This window comes from Pelodiscus sinensis, chromosome 8 (assembly GCF_049634645.1).
Source record: "Pelodiscus sinensis isolate JC-2024 chromosome 8, ASM4963464v1, whole genome shotgun sequence".
NCBI classification, from domain to species: Eukaryota; Metazoa; Chordata; order Testudines; family Trionychidae; genus Pelodiscus; species Pelodiscus sinensis.
Window position 1 is genome coordinate 7,480,286 of NC_134718.1, and position 16,690 is coordinate 7,496,975.

Here is a 16,690-nt window from a genome sequence, read left to right on the forward strand (position 1 = left end):
AAGAAATTAACGTTGCTGTCTACACTGGCCCTCTTGTGCAAGAATACTTGTGCAAGAGGGCTTATCCCTGAGCGGGAGTGTCAGAGTATTTGCTCAAGAACCACTGATTTTGTACATTACAAAGTCAGTGTTCTTGCGCAAATACTCGCGGCCAGTGTAGACAGGCAGCAAAATCATGCCAGTCTAGATGCAGTCTAGAAGTCACAGCTCTAAATAAAGAAAAGCTCTATTGCATATTAATACAAATAGCTCTTGAGTTACCCCTCATGCACCAACACAGGTGTAGTAGTAGATATTTTCAGGTAAAGGGATTAATATTTTAATTGTTATGCTCTTGGATACAAAAATAACAAAAGTAACCATATGGATTGGACAGCAAGCATTTAAGCTGATAGAAAATGTAATAAGCCAGTTCAATTTTACAAATCTTGCCATGTTGTTGTTGCATTTCTTTATTTGAGAAGATGTTGTTATGAGACATATTGTTGCTTTTTTCCTTCAGCAAATTGCTATCAGTAGAGGTTGCAGTTGCTTGGCATACAGTTGGTAGATAATTAGTAGTGTGGATGGCTGTGAAAAGCATATGTAGTAATTTAGTTTGTGATTCTTTCTAATTGCCAGCCTGTCGTTAGTTTGCTAGGATGGGTATCTCATTATTGAAACATTTTAAATGGAGAATTATTGTAGAAATAGAAAGAGGTCATAACTCTCACCTTTAACAGAATATTGAAGTACACGAATAATTATTGGACAATTATGTCCATTGTCACATGTAAAGAGAGATGTGTGGGGACAAGACAGGATAGATTATATGGGTCAGGTAGTCATCCTCCCTTCCCCCCCCAAAAAAATATTGTCTTAAGTATTTTAACAGAGATTTTTAAAAAAATAAAAACTAAAGCTATTGAAACTAATTATATATCCATTGCTAAATATGAGCTAAACTAGTTGAGATTTTTGAGTGTAAATATATATTATTGAAAAGTTAGATGTAAATTTGGACACAATTAGTGGACTTTAATGTAAGGTTAATTTCTATTCACCTTAGTTTTGAAACTAAATGGGTGATCCCCTATTTGATAATGATGATTGAATTCCAGAGTACTTACTTAAATATACTGCTAGAAGTAGTATACACCTGGCATTGCCTGGGTCCAGCCCAGTCCAGCCCAGGGCAGAGGTGGGGCCATGCATTTTGGCTTCTGCCCAGGGTGGCCTGGAGTTAGCGGTGGAGTGCACCCAATCCTCTGGCTTTTTTTCCAGTTCCAGCTGGGGGACAGGAGGGGTTGCACACCCTGGCCACTGACTTTGTCCTGGGGCTGACCTGGGGATGGGGGTGGGCTGCCATTAGGCGAGGAGGGGCTGTGTACCCCCAACCACTGGCGCTCCACAGCAAGGGGCAGCGCAAATCCGAGACACCTTGAAGGACAGTTTTATGCAAGGCCTCTTTTGAGATTCTACCGTCTGTCTCTCCACAAGTTGTCCCTGTGTTTGCCTTTAATTCCCCCCGCCACAGTTCAAGCAAAAAAGAGATGGTTGGTCAAAGAACATGACTTTTTATTAAGGGAAAACATCAAGGAAAAGAAAGAAGTGGGAAGGGGGAGGGGGCTCAAAAACACGAGATGGACTGCCTTTTGCCTCCTGAGGGCCTGGAGAATATGGCTACTCTTGAGTCTCCTCTCCCTCTCTCCATGTCCTGGGACCCTAGTGGCTCCTGGTAACCCTGGGGAGTGGAAGCCCTGGCGCTGGGGGAGGGAGGACCTGGGGCTGTCATCGGGGTGGATGTGGTTCTGGGAAGAGACTCTTTTGAGACAATACACCACACACTACATAACAGCAGTCAGGAAGGCAAATGTGGTCTCATGCTGTCTCGCCAGTTGCTCCCTGGCAGCTCTGCTCTCCAGCTGCTCCACGATCTGGTCCAGGCGCTTCTGCCCATATCTCCTCCATGAGGAAGTGCATGCAGACCATATGCTCATGGAACCTGTCGTGTCTCATGTGTTTTCACCTGAGGATCTGAGCCAGCGGGCAAATGCTGTAAGAAGAGGAGTACACACCAATGTGGCTGATGTACCAGCTGGAAAGTAAAGTTACAAAGGCAGACTTTACAGCAAATATATGTTAGCCTACACCCCAGGAGGTCTCTGTAAAGACAAAGGAGATGTGTTCCATGCAAGATGAAATGTTTGCTTTAAAGCAGGTGCTTAACAACAGGTGCACAGACTACTCAGGGAAGCATCAGGATACACTTGAACTGGAGTCAGGCAGGCATGGTAAGGGGCCAGCCAGGGCATGAGCCAGCACACAGAAGAGTGGTGGTGGTAGAGGATGGCTTTCAGCTGTGTCTTGCACATGTGGCTTCCTGGGGAGAGTCCTGCTTTTCCTGCCCACAGGAGGTGGAGGTGGGGTGGGGAATCTGTATCTAGCACGTGCAGTTTCCAAGGTAGAGTGATAATAGCTTCCCCACCTCCTACCCACAGGTTGCCATGCAAGATATCAATCACACAGAGTGATAGGACGCATATGCTAACTGAATGTGGCCATAAATCTGGGCCTTATGTTTTCCACCTTTTTGGTTCAATGATGTCAGACTACTTCCTGGTGGCTTGGCATGGAATGGTGTCCTACATCAGAGGATGTCATAAGGCTGGCCTCCCCAAAAACCTTGTGAGAAGGGTCAAAGAGTTCCTATGTGAGAGCTTCATGGAGCTGTGCTTACAAGTCTCCTGCTCCATCTGCAGACAAATTAACAAACTATTCTGGGTCCCCTTGCTGTGTAGGCACAGAGAGCACCATGCCTCATGCCCCATTGCCTTAACCCGCTTATATTTAGAAAAAGTTTGTGAACTCACTAGAAGTGTCCTCCCCAGATTTAGTGCTGGACTGGGCGACATGCGGGGCCGGGGGCAGGGGGACTACGCTGATTATTTCAGGAATAACGGCATTGCGCAAGAGGGTTTTTCTTGTGCAAGAAGGGGCAGTGTAGACAGCTCCTTCTAGTGCAAGAGCCTCTTCCGCAAAATGACGGCTCATTAGGTATGCAAATGAGGCTTGGCGATATTCCACGCTTAGCCTCATTTGCATATCTCTGGCACAAGATCGCGCCAGTGTAGACACAGCTTCATTGTACGAGGAATAAGGGAAGTCAGAGGAAGAATGCTCTATTTCAAAATAAGTACTGCGTAGACACTCCTTATTTCAAAATAAGCCATGCAACTGACATCGCTCAATTTCCATAGTTTATTTCGAGTTAAGCCAATAGCTTCAACTTTCCAGCAACACTCTGTCTACACTAGTGTAACTTCAACCATAAAAGATAAGGAATAGCATTACTAGTGAAAAGCAGACATACTGAAATTGACTTGAGTGGCCTTTAAAGTCAATCTGAAAATCAGGCATTGTTTTCTTCTTCTGCATAGCAGCTAATAAAGTCTTTTTTCCAATAAATTTATTTTTCACTATGGCTTTTGAGCACAAGACAGACTAGAATCTAAATAGATACACTGGATCTGGACCATGACCATTGGGATTTGTGTTTTGGCAGTAGTGGATGTGTTGAAAGAATGTCTCTCTTTAATAGATAATTCCTGACTGGTGATAATTCCTTCTTTATTGTTGCATTAGAGGTAATCTGTATTTATATAATAGGATTTTGTGAGTCACCCTGAAATCTAAAATGTGCATTGAGTCAATGTGAAGGCATGGAAATGGCCAAGAGTATGATTGAGAGCTCTTTGTGTTCAGAATATCACCATGTTAACCTATCACTGGCCCACCCTGCCCTCACTGCCTTTCTGCCTCTTAGGCCAGTTGTGCCTCTAGCCTCAGCACCACCTTCAGCACAAGCTTCTCTTCTGAGCCAACTGTTCAGTAATGGAGGAGGGGAGTGTGGATAGATTCTACTAGTAAGGGAGGGCATGACCAGAAAAACTTGGGCACAATTGTCCTAGCCTATTGTGATGTCAGAGGTAATTCAACCAGTCATCACCCTTACTTTGCTGCTAATTTGCCTGCAACAATTTCATTGATTGTATGATGGAGGCTATGCAAATCAACTCAACCAACATAAAATAGCTCCCCAAATCACGCTGTAGCCTAGAACGTCAGCTGAGTCAATGTGAAACAATTGAAACAGCTACATACATGGATGAGGTTTCCTGCTGCCGATAATATCAGGTTCAGTCATCCCCAGGATTCATGGTGTGTTGCCATCTTGTTTTTAAATTCTTAGCCTTTCCCAGCTTTTTTACACACTTGACTTTACAAATTGCATTCTTGTGGTAGCACAGGCTTCCTGCTACAAGTATTTATTGTGTGGATGGTTGCTAAACTTGAAAATTAGGTACATTAAAAGGAGGGGAAACATTTTTTTTCATTATTATCTCCTTATTCATATACCAGCAGAGGAAAATAATCAGGGTTGTGATTCATGAAAAGAAATACACTTTCATACAGTCAACATATTAATTTCATTTAAACTTATGCAAGAGGATATCCTTATTAGTCAACCTTCAATTTGTAACAAAATGCAGGACAATGTAGCACTTTAAAGACTAACAAGATGGTTTATTAGATGATGAGCTTTCGTGGGCCAGACCCACTTCCTCAGATCAAATAGTGGAAGAAAGTAGTCACAACCATATATACCAAAGGATACAATTAAAAATGAACAAATATGAAAAGGACAAATCACATTGCAGAACAGGAGCGGGATGCGGGGGGGGGGGGAAGGAAGGAAGGTAAGTGTCTGTGAATTGATGATATTAGAGGTAGGGAGAGTGGGATGTTTGTGAGTTAATGGTATTAGAGGTGATAATTGGGGAAACTATCTTGGTAATGGGTGAGATAGTTCAAGTGTTTGTTGAGTCCTTTTTGGAAAGTGTCGAATTTTAACATGAATGACAGTTCAGAGGATTCCCTTTCAAGTGCAGATGTAAAAGGTCTTTGTAGCAGAATGCAGGTGGTTAAGTCATTGAGAGAGTGTCCTTTCTGGTTAAAATGGCAAGAAACTGTTTTTTCTTTGTGATCTTGTCTGATATCTGTTTTGTGGGCATTAATCCTTTGGCGAAGTGTCTGAGATGTTTGTCCAATGTACATAGCAGACGGACACTTTCGGCACATGATAGCCCATCATCTAATAAACCATCTTGTTAGTCTTTAAAGTGCTACATTGTCCTGCATTTTGCTTCAGCTACCCCAGACTAACACGGCTACATTTCTATCACTATTCAATTTGTAAGAGATTATTGCAGAAAAACTACAAATATGTAGACTACTATTCTGTTCCATCTTTATTAGAAGACCTCTTCTGTTAAGCTATTTTAGTTGGTCCCTTGAAGTGGTCCCTGAAGTAAGATTTCACTATATGTCTTTTGAATACTGGCTTTTTTTCTTGATGGTAATGAAACCTAATTAAATTTTACATTACTTTTGCAATGACCATTTATTGGCCTTTCTAGAACATAAAATATTCAACTTGCACTACATTTTTTAACAAAGTCCTTTTATTTTTTTTCAGTGGTAGCTATGCACCAGAGCGAACTAGTCAGTCCAGACATTATTAACGTGTATGTTATGTATGCTTTGTTAAAAACAGTGACTTTTCCTTTTAAAGTAATCAAGCTGTGTTTGTACATATTTTTATATTGTGAAAATAGGTTCTGCTTGTGAAACCAAGTGTTCTTTTGAAACATTCCTCAACTAGGGCTTTTAGATTAATTAATTTATTTTTCACACTGATCCAGCTTAGAGGACTAGAAAACCGAAAGCTAGTCAATTGGTTTGCCACAATTTATGTACATTTTACAATTCCTATCATTTATATCCAAATTTTTCTCAAATTAGCAGTAGATCAATTTATTAAGCCCCAGCACCTGACAAACAAGTTAAAACTTCATGCTTTAAAATAGTGTTACATTTGGAAGAAATGCTATTTGAATACGGTTTTAAAGCAGATACAGCATCTTATTGAACTTTTATGTTATGTACTAGAAGATTTACCCAGTGTTGTTAGGATCCTTCAGGCCACAGGGTTGGAAGTGTGAAGGGTACAAGAGTTATGATGGGGCTTGGAAATGTGGGGGTTCAGAGCTGGAGGTGTGGGGAGGTAGGAGCAGAGCAGGAGTCAGGGTTGGGGGTAGGGAAGACCTCAGAACAGGAGGCTGGGAATGTAGGGGGTGCAGGAATCAGGGTTGGGGTGAGAGTGCTCAGAGCAAGGGGTGGGAGGCTCAGTGAAGGTGGGTGGGGGGTGGCTGCTCCTCAGGGTTGCCCTGCCCGGCTGCTCCCAGAGGCCAGCCTGGGGCTGTCGAGGTAGCAGGGACCACTCCCCTGAGACGGTGGGGGCTGCACTGTCTTGCCAGCAATTGCTGTAGGACTCTCTGAGACTGTCAGGGTGGTGACATCACATTTGCTTACTATTCGCCGTTGTCATTCTGGAGTATAAATGTTCCCTGTGCTTTCTGCCCCCATGTGGTCATTCTGCAGTATAACTATCCATGCTTCTATAGCCCTCCATTTGGTGAGAAACAATCACATTCCACATACATCCCATTGTCCTGGCACAACCAAACCCTTACTTTGCTTTAAAGTATGGTAGAAGGAAATCTACTTGTCCTAGCTCTTACCATTTAGGAGGAATTCTTGAACAGACTCATAGATGGATGGACGGATACACAAACTCTGTCAAATATATGGTAGATTTAGCTAGAGGAAGTGTGAAATCAGTATCTCCTCATTGGTTTCCTTTATTTTTTCTTTTACCTGTGAGTATATACTTAAAAGCTTGAAAGTTGTTATCATGCATTAACTTCAGATGCTGTAGTCCTGAGACATTCTTTGAATGTTCTAGATTTATGATATAATTGTAAAGGAATGAAATCAAGTTGCTACCACTTGCTTGTTTTGTCATTTAGCCATTTGCTTAGTGCACATACTGTGCAAGCATGCTATTTTAGTCTGCATTTTCTCAGCTAACACCTTGTAAAAGAGCTAATATGCCTGAATTTCCTGTTTACAAATAACATGATCTCATATATTTCTAATCTAGATGCTTACATAGTTTTTACACTGTGAAAAATTGCAGAATCTGACTTCCTTTCTCCCCCCCATCCCCTGTGGTTTCTTACAGGTTTGAAGAACTTGTGAAAAGGTTCAATGTAGAATATCATGCTGGTGGCTCTACTCAAAATTCTGTTAAAGTGGCCCAGGTTTGTTCTTCCTTTACAAGAAATTAACTGTAAAATATTCTGAAGGTGTTGACTGTTAAACAACTTTGTGTTCTAAGTTACTAATCACGTTGTCTGGTAGCATTACTTAGCAAGTGCATGTTAGTCCTAAAATAAGTTGAGCTTTACTCTAGAAGCCACTTTAATCTCTCTCTAATTTTTTTCTCTTGCACTGTTCTCACTGTTCTTGTTTGGGTTCCAACACTTCAGTTAGATCACATTTATTTGTTAAGGGTTTACAACTTGTTCATTAATGATTGAAATGAAAAACTTAATACATGAAGATAATTTTAGAAATATTAATATCATAAAGTTGGGCTTGTACTAATCCAAGGTAGGTTTTTGTGCATTTTCATAATGGAGACATTATTTTGTTACATTCTAGTGAATGAAAGCTAATCTAGTTATCTAGTTTGGAACAAGAACTTTAAATTTAGTGTAGAGTGGGGGGTTGGTTGGGAGGTGATTGCGTGGTGTCAGGAGTCATATCAGAAACATAGTTTGATAGATTATCCAGGCAGCAGTATTGTCAACAAGCTTGTTATTTATAGAAAGAGCCAGTAAAATAATTAGAATAGTAATTATAATAATTAATTAGGCAGAAGATAACAAAAGGTCCGTTGAAGACACAGGTGAATTCTGTATATATATTTTGAGACAAGTTATAACCGTACATATGAAATCCACATAGAATACTTAGAATGGTAGGGCAGGAACCCAGAGAATAGTGGATAGGAAAAGCATGTGTTCAACAGTGTTTCATCCCCAAAGAAGTCTCTGAGAATGAGAATAAATGATAGAAAAGTATATTAAGTTTACATCTATACTGTTTATAAACCAAACAAAAAAACCTCTCAGGAGTAAGGCTTAGAGCCCAGGTGAAGTGACTCATGCTAATGGGGCATGAATCACAGGGCTAAATATAGACATGCCCACTTGGGCTGGACCCCAAGCTCTCAGATTCACTCCCCTCATTGGATTTCAGAGCCAGAGTTCCATCCTGAGTGGGAATGTCTAGCCCTATAATACTAGCTTCAGTCAGTTGACATAAGCTCTGAAGTAAGTCTGCATTGCAAAACAGAACCTGCAGCAGCGAGTTTGAGCACCGGTGAGCTGGCTCAAGTGAGCGCTATGGTGCTAAAAATGGGTAGTGTAATATTCCTGTCTATGTTATCAAACTTGGCAAGTGGGTAAATATCAGGACCCAGGCTCCAACCTGAGTGGAAATATTCACACTGCTATTTTGTAGCTACGTGAACCCTGTAAGTCTAACTCAGTTTGACCTGGGGTCTGAGACTCAATGTCATGTTTTGTTTTGCTTTGCTTTTTTTTGGGTGGTGCAGTGACAACTTTAGGAGCCTGAAGAGAATTGGGAATGCATAACTGTTTGAGTTGACAAAAGCCTGAGTAATGGCGATAATGGAAAAAGTGATTTCAAAAACTTTGCTTACCACTTTATCTCCCTTTTTAAAAACTAAAGTTTATCCACCATTTAGTTTCTGATGGGCACTGATATGAAATTAGATCCTAATTTTCCTAGGTTGTAAACATCACTGAAAACTGAAGGATCCAAAGCATGATGGATCCAGATTAAAATCTCAAATCCAACACTACTTGGTTTGGTAGATTCTAGATATTGGATTTGTCCTTTGGGTGGATTTTTTTATTGTTGTTGTTGCCTTAAATGTTAAATAGAATTTGTTAGGATTGCAGTTTACGGTTAAATTAAAATGAGATTATCTCATTAAAATGTGGCTTTATAGCTCACATGATGTCTCATTTGCTCTGATCTGAGATCCCTGAAATGCCTGCAAACAATTGGATTCATTACATTCAATCTATAAAATAGGTATATAGATAGCTGTATACAGATCATTAATAATGTACAGTATTATTGTTTGAGTTCTGCCAATTTTGAGATTTGTGAATATAGTATTTCACTACTTATAAACATCTTTCTGCACTTTTTTCATAAATATTATATGCCTGTCTAATAGCAAACATTGGTTTGAGGGAGCAAAACAGCAAAACTCACATCTTTGAGTTTTAGGGACCATGGTAATGGCTGCTTTAAAGGAATCTAAGAAAGCTCATCTCATAATTGTTCTTTTAATATAGGGGATTAAGATGCACAATCACTTGGTTTATTTTATTTTTCTATTTCAATTACTAGTGATAGTTTACTGTTTTAAACCAAATCTGGTAATGATAATACAACTGATTTTAAACACACATGCAGAGTGGGCTTGTGGATGAGTGTGCTTTCAGTTTTGGTGCACTTATGTTCAAGAAAGGGATTGTAAAATGTAGGGATGTGAATGAGCAGTCAACTGGTAGATTAACCTATAAACCTAGGTTTATTGGTTAATCTCGTTGACTACTTATTTTCTTGCCCCCCTTTCCCCACTGCCTCTGTATCCTCCAAGGCAACAAGGGGCGGGGAGAAGTAGGAGCCGGTGCTGGGGCAAATTGGCTTAAAAGCCATTTTTCCCCCATTACCTATTCCCCAATGCCCCCTCTCCACCGCTGCCCCAATGGACAGGGGCTGTTTCAGGGCAACCTCCCCTGCACCCTACCCTCCAGCAGCCTCTGTCTGCAGGGATCTCAGACCCCCCACAGACAGGGACTGCTGCCACCCCACTCTGCTACCTCTGGATCAGTTGGGTCTGAAAGGCTGGCAGTGATTGTAATAAACATCTTTTAATTTTCAGTGTTTCTGAACAAAATTGATATAGATAAACCTGGAACCAACAATGCTGTTTTTTCAGTACTCCGTGGACTACAACCACACATTAAGTAATGATTTCATATTATTTTGTGCATTGCCTAACCTTTACATTTGAAGGAGTGACGAGGAGTCCTGTGGCACCTTATAGACTAACTGAAGTGTAGGAGCATAAGCTTTCGTGGGCAAAGACCCACTTCGTCAGATGCATGTAGTGGAAATTTCCAGAGGCAGGTATAAATATGCAGGCCAGGATCAGGCTGGCGATGACGAGGTGGATCCAATCAAGGAGGATGAGGAGATCAAAAAGAAAAAACAGTTTCTTGCCATTTTAACCAGAAAGGACTCAATGACTCTCAATGACTTAACCACCTGCATTCTGCTACAAAGACCTTTTACATCTGCACTTGAAAGGGAATCCTCTGAACTATCATTCATGTTAAAATTCGACACTCTCCGAGAAGGAATGAACAAATACTCAAACTATCTTACCCATTACCAAGATAGCTTCCCCAATTATCACCTCTAATACCATTAGCTCACAGACATCCCACTTTCCCCACCTCTAATATCATCAATTCACAGACACTTACCTTCCTTCCTTCCCCCCCCATCCCCCTCCTGTTCTGAAATGTGATTTGTCCTTTTCATATGTGTTCATTTTTTTAATTGTATCCTTTGGTATATATGGTTGTGACTATTTTCTTCCACTATTTGATCTGAGGAAGTGGGTCTGGACCACGAAAGCTCATCATCTAATAAACCATCTTGTTAGTCTTTAAAGTGCTACATTGTCCTGCATTTTGCTTCAGCTACCCCAGACTAACACGGCTACATTTCTATCACCCCCTTCTCTTGAAATTATTAAACAATTTAATAAATAACCAATCTTTGTTGAAACCTAAATTCTAAGAATAAGACCCTTTGCCCATTTTTAAGTACTATGTTCCTCTGGAGAGTTGACTTCCTTGAAAATCTGAAATGCTAACCTTGCAGGTAGCTTTGCATGGCTCTGGATTTTTTTCTTCTTTCTAAACAGTGACACCAAAAATCTTAACTTGTGTGTAACCAGGGTTCCTGTGCAGTTCACAAAATGTATATGATAGTCAGGGTAGTCAAACACTGGAATAAATTGCCCAGGGAGGTTGTGGAATATCCATCTCTGGAGATATAGAATCATAGAATACTAGGACTGGAAGGGACCTCGAGAGGTCATCGAGTCCAGTCCCTTGCCCTCATGGCAGGACCAAATACTGTCTAGACCATCTCTGCTAGACATTTATCTAACCTACAGTTGTAGAGTGCAATTGTTCCTTTCCTCTCAGATTTCAGGATGTGCTCTCAGGTTGAAATCCTATAGCCAGTCCAAGGTGTTAGAGGCACCAAATGTGAATCCTGCACTCATTTAGCTAGTTAAAGAATAGCTGAAGATTTGGGGGCGGTAATCAATGCTCAGTTTTCCTAGCATCAGAATTGTCTATGGAATTTGTTCCTTGCCTTAGAATTATCTCTGGAAAATTAACTTTCATTTAAAATATTTTTCTAGCCTTCCTAATTGCCTTCTCCGCGGGAGATGGTATGAGCAGGGAGCTGGCTAAAAAGTTGGCTTCTTGCATGCACCAGCTTCCACTTGCCCTTCTCAGTCACTGTGTTGTTGCTTCTCTAGCAGGAAACAGGGTGTGTGTGTGTGTGTGTGTGTGTGTGTGTGTGTGTGTGTGTGTGTGTGTGTGTGTGTGTGTGTGTGTGTGTGGAGTCCGGATTAACTGATAGTCAGGCTTTATTGATTAATCATGTGAACGACTACACACATCCCTAATTTGAATTTTCCCATTCATCTCAATAGGATGCTAACTCTGCAACACAAAGGTGACAGTCTGTGCTGGTGTAATAGAGAGAGCCTGAATAGATATTCACTCCACTACTGCATAATCTGTACTTAATATTTTTAATCTTGAGTTGTTGACTTGCCTTAAGGAGCTTATGTGATGCTGTGTATAAAGTGACCATTTATATGTTACCACTCTTAGCTAGTTTTCATAAATCTTATACAAGATGTATCATGTAGGGTGTCAAGAGAAGAATTATGATTATTCCGGTTAAATCTATATATTCTGTTTGTATCTGAAGTTATGAATATTGGCTGAGTATCTGTATTTGAAGCCTGGGAATATACTAAAAATCTTTGGATTCCTGGGTGCCACTCACTACATGATTGACATCAGAGGTAGACAGCTAAGTATTGATGGCCCATGAAGGACACTTAGCTCTCAGTGAGCCATAGAAGAAATTCATCTTGCTTAGATTGTTAAAGTTGCAGACTCTGAGAGGCCAGTGACCATCCCTTGTGAGTTTGCAAGCTATGTAAGAACATGTGATATACTTATGTGACGCTGGCCTTAATCTTGAGTCTGTAACTTTTTACAAGCAAGGCTTGTGGTCTTTGTTTGCGTCAGATGATCTGGAGCTGTGTTTCTGATCCTCTGGGGTCAATAAGAACTTCACATATGGTAAAATCTTCAATAATCCCTTTTCACAGTAAACCTGCTTCTCTGGAAGCGAACCAAGGGCTGGACTGCTTTAAAGGGCACTCTGCTTGACTTCCCATTAACTAGAGTGGTACTGCAGAAGTTGATTTCTTATTGGCTTGATTAATCTAATTATAGAGTAAACCACAAGTTTTGGGGATTGCCTGCCTCTATTTCTTGCAGTCTGCCCTGATTATGGCATTTCAGGCACTTGGTCATATCTTGCTAAGATAAAGCACAGTAAGGTGGCTACACTTGCTCCTTTCGGATCTAAACCTAGAAAGTTGTAATGGACAACTGTATTTCCGCATCTTGAGATGGTATATGACTGTATGGAGTTCCGCAAGTCTCTGTCATCTTCCCTGTGTTAGATAACATGAGAAACCATTAGAAGAGATATCGAGTCACAATGTATGTTATCAAATGCCAGCAGTGTGCGGACATGAAATAAATGTACATTTTTCTTCACATCAAGTGCAGAAAATACTATCTTTTAATAATATCAAACCTTTTATGTGAAATTAGTGCATATATGAGAAGTAGCTCATCTAAGCTGAATTAATTTCATAAGTGATGCTGGTGGAAAGATGAAGCCAAAATGAGGCATTAATTAGCATCTTAAGAGAAATCATTGAGAGAATTGGCCCTCAGTTAAAATGGTGCACAGTCTTCCTCGACGTTTTAGCTATCCTGGGTATAGATCTCAGAAGCACCTTATTTAAATAACGGTCTGAACTTTATTATGGCAAATGCATCTCTTGTCATAGTCATCCATGCTTTTGAGATTTGTAGGCTTGATCACTGTAGCACCTGAATAGGTGGAACGTATACAATCTATAAAATAATTCCAAATATGGCACTCGGCTTGCCAAGCAACAATGACAGTGGGAGCACATCATGTTAAATGCTCTGAACACTGCACTAGGTCCCCATTACATTCCAGAACCAGCTCCACGTCATGATACTAGTCTTCAAAGTTCTCCATTTGTTGGGACTGAGCTACCTGACAGATGTCCTCTTTTCACAACAGCTTGCCTCCTTATGATCAATGGATCGACTAAACATAAGAGTTAGAGCTGTGAAAACTGAAAACAGAGGGCTGAATTCAGATACAATGTAGAAGGTGGTATAAGTTAATTGTTTTATGTAACTTAGGCTCTGTTTAACAGAAGAGTAGGCAATCAAATTTAGTGTAAGGGGATCTTTTCTGTGACCACTTAACATAACGGCTGAATGTGACTGAGAGTTTTCTTTCTCGTTCCTGGTGGGATCAGTGTCCTCAAATCTTTGTCTTCGGACCCATTTGCAAGATCTTCCTCTTTTCCTTAGCTTTCCTTCAACAATAATAATACATGTAATAATAATGAGTGGAGGTGAGGGAGAGAGATTACACACTAAAAGGAGGAAGAGGATCATCCATTTAGGATGAGCTGCTACTTATATTTCAATATCAGGGGGGAGTGTGGGTATAAATATCAGGGTATATACTAATGCATAATTTTTCTGTTCTAACACTGCCAAAAGGGAACACAACCTAGCCTTTGAATTATCAAACGCGGGTCTACAGGGCCCCAAACACTAATTTGCATTGCTGAAGACTAAGGTCAGCTCTGGCCTAAGTTCAAAATTATATCAGAAACAAGAATGTGAGGCAAATACTTATTGACTGTCTTTCCCTCTCCTGCTTATGCTGCATCCTTAACTGATGAAATTCACTCCACGCAAGGAATTGCCTCTGACCTTGACAGCATTTACATTTTCTGCATTGTGTAAAGAATATATTACACAGCCTGTCTCCTCTGAGTCAGCCAACCTTACCTTTGATCTTAACTGACTGGGTAAAGTGTGGTGAAAAGATGAACAACAGACCACTCTGGTAATCAAATAAAACATTTTTAAAGGAATCTGGTCTGTGCACACCTATTATATTAGATTAATGCAGGAAAATTGTCTCTGTAGATTTGGATGCAAATACAGTAATAGGCCACAGTAAGATGTGCATTAGTATGCTGTTGCTGGACTCTTTGGGTGTACTGTGCTTTCAGATAAGTTAGAACTTCCCTTAAGCACAGTAATGCACACCTTGTCCTGGCTAATGGCTATTAGAGTTATGCGCAAGTTTAAATTTCATTAAGGAGATATTTTAAGCCATATTGTGATAGAGAGAGGCTATGCAGTTTGTTTTTTCATTGCGGAAAGACAATGGTGGAACAAGAGGAATAGTAGATAAAAGGTTATTACATCCTTTTTTTATTGGAGTAATTATACATATTTATTAAAATAACTTGCTTTAATTGTCTTTCCTACATCTCTTGTTTGTTATGATCATTTCTCCTCAGTCTCCAGGAATCTCAATTCCATTTCAACAACAATTTGTGATCAATGGCCATTTTTAATTCTTAGTTTCTATTAAGCAATCTAATATGGGGAGCTTAGATAATTTCAGATTTTAAATTGAAAGTGGTCAGGTGGCTGCAAAGGCTGCATAAAAAATAACTGATCTCATAGCAGAAGGGCTTGGCTTGCCTCTCTGTTACTGCTGAGCCTTGCATTTGAAGTGGAAGATTAAGCAGTTGTTTCTACTGGTGCTTATTTGGATTTCAGAACTTGATGTTCAGCTTTTAACTAAGTTAAAAGCTTAAAAGTTGAATTGGGAAGTGGTTATGAAAAGATTCATCTAACTGAACTGGAAGACAACTGACTGGCAGCTTTTTTCTGCAGTGAATTTATGTTGTGGCTAAGGGACACGTTAGCTTTGGATAGTGAGTTACCAAAATATTCCTATGAAGATTCCATTGCAAGTTTGAATATGTTTGTGTCTGATGTGCATATATATTTGTGTTTAAAAGCATATTAGTTGGGGAAGATTTGCCTTCTGTTATGAGTTGATGGTGTTGGAATGTTCAGACATTACAAATTAGGTAATAACAAGTGCACATGTGAAGCTGTGAGAATTAAGCTTATCAAGAAGCAAATGCAAAAACTTAAATGATAGGAAATAACCCTAATACTTCCAAAACAATAACATCTTTTTGGCTGCTTTCTACAGACTTTATCATTCGGTCCTTAATCAGTTTGTAGGAATATTTTGTCTCCGTAATGGTATGGGAACGATCCTTAATTTTAGTAATTTTATAGCTGATTTGTGTCTACCTTTTCCTTTTGTAGTCCCTGTGTTTTTTCTGTATAAGTCTGTGGGAGTTTTGCTGTTGACTTGAGCAGAGATTTTAATTGTTAGCTATATTTATTTTTTTATTCTAGAGGTATTAGAATATTTTCTTTCAAGAAGAGCCAACAGTTGCATAGTAAGTATTCTGGATATGTGTGGTGGTCTTTGTCTGTCTTCCTCTACACATCTATTGAAGTAGGTACTTACAGGCTCAGTTGCCATTGGCTATGTAATGGGTAAAAATGAAAAGAAAACTTATCATATAAGGCACGTATATGAAAAAACCCCAATGTATTAACATCTGTAGCTTAAGTCTAAAGACTGAGAATAGAATTAAACATTTAGAACATCAGAGGTCCTGGCTTCTTTTGGTCTATTTCTGTTTAAATTTTGTCAATATGTACCTTTTTTTGGTAAAGCTTTTCATCAAACTCATTCACCACACTTGTTTACCAGTATACAACTTGAAGGGTTCCTAGTGGATGGTTTGATGGAAGATGACTTACTTAGCGATCCAAACACTAGGGCTAGATTGTTAGCAGCTAGAGCCAGACAGGGGATGACAATTCTATATCACGATTACTGTCCAGATCGTTTTCATTCTGCATTGGAATGAAAACAACCTTTTCAGTTTTTTGCTAAATGGAATTATATGTAAGCATCAATTTTTTTGATTGAAAATCCAAAATCAAATTTTTCCTCACTCTCACAAAATGCTTGGAGATACCACCCTGGATCTCAAAAACCTTCCTGATGAAAACTCCATCAGAATAAATAAAACTTTATTAAACATTTTGGCTTTTAAAAAAAAAAAACCAACTTTTTTTGGACAAAAATTGTTACATCAAAAATATTCCAACCAGCTTTATTGGAACCTGTGGCGCAGGTACAAAAAACCTTCCCCATGCTTTGTATGGCCGAGAATTCTAGACTGGGGTCTCTAGTGCCTTTCTTGAGTTTCAGTGATTTCACTCCATTCCCTTGTAAGACAATATCATAAATGCCACAATCTAGATTTCAGTGTATAAAACTAAAAGGTCCTGAATTC

General features: G+C 39.7%; 1 protein-coding gene across 4 annotated transcripts in view; it reads left to right on the forward strand.

Annotated features, from left to right (window-relative positions):
- The window catches only part of ADK (adenosine kinase), a 419,027-nt gene that overhangs the window by 125,599 nt on the left and 276,738 nt on the right, over positions 1-16,690 (forward strand). For all 4 annotated transcript variants that reach the window (XM_075935762.1, XM_075935764.1, XM_075935763.1 and 1 more), the window contains one exon: positions 7,127-7,205. In XM_075935762.1, the coding sequence (XP_075791877.1) occupies positions 7,127-7,205 (79 nt within the window). The remainder of the gene's footprint in view (positions 1-7,126; positions 7,206-16,690) is intronic.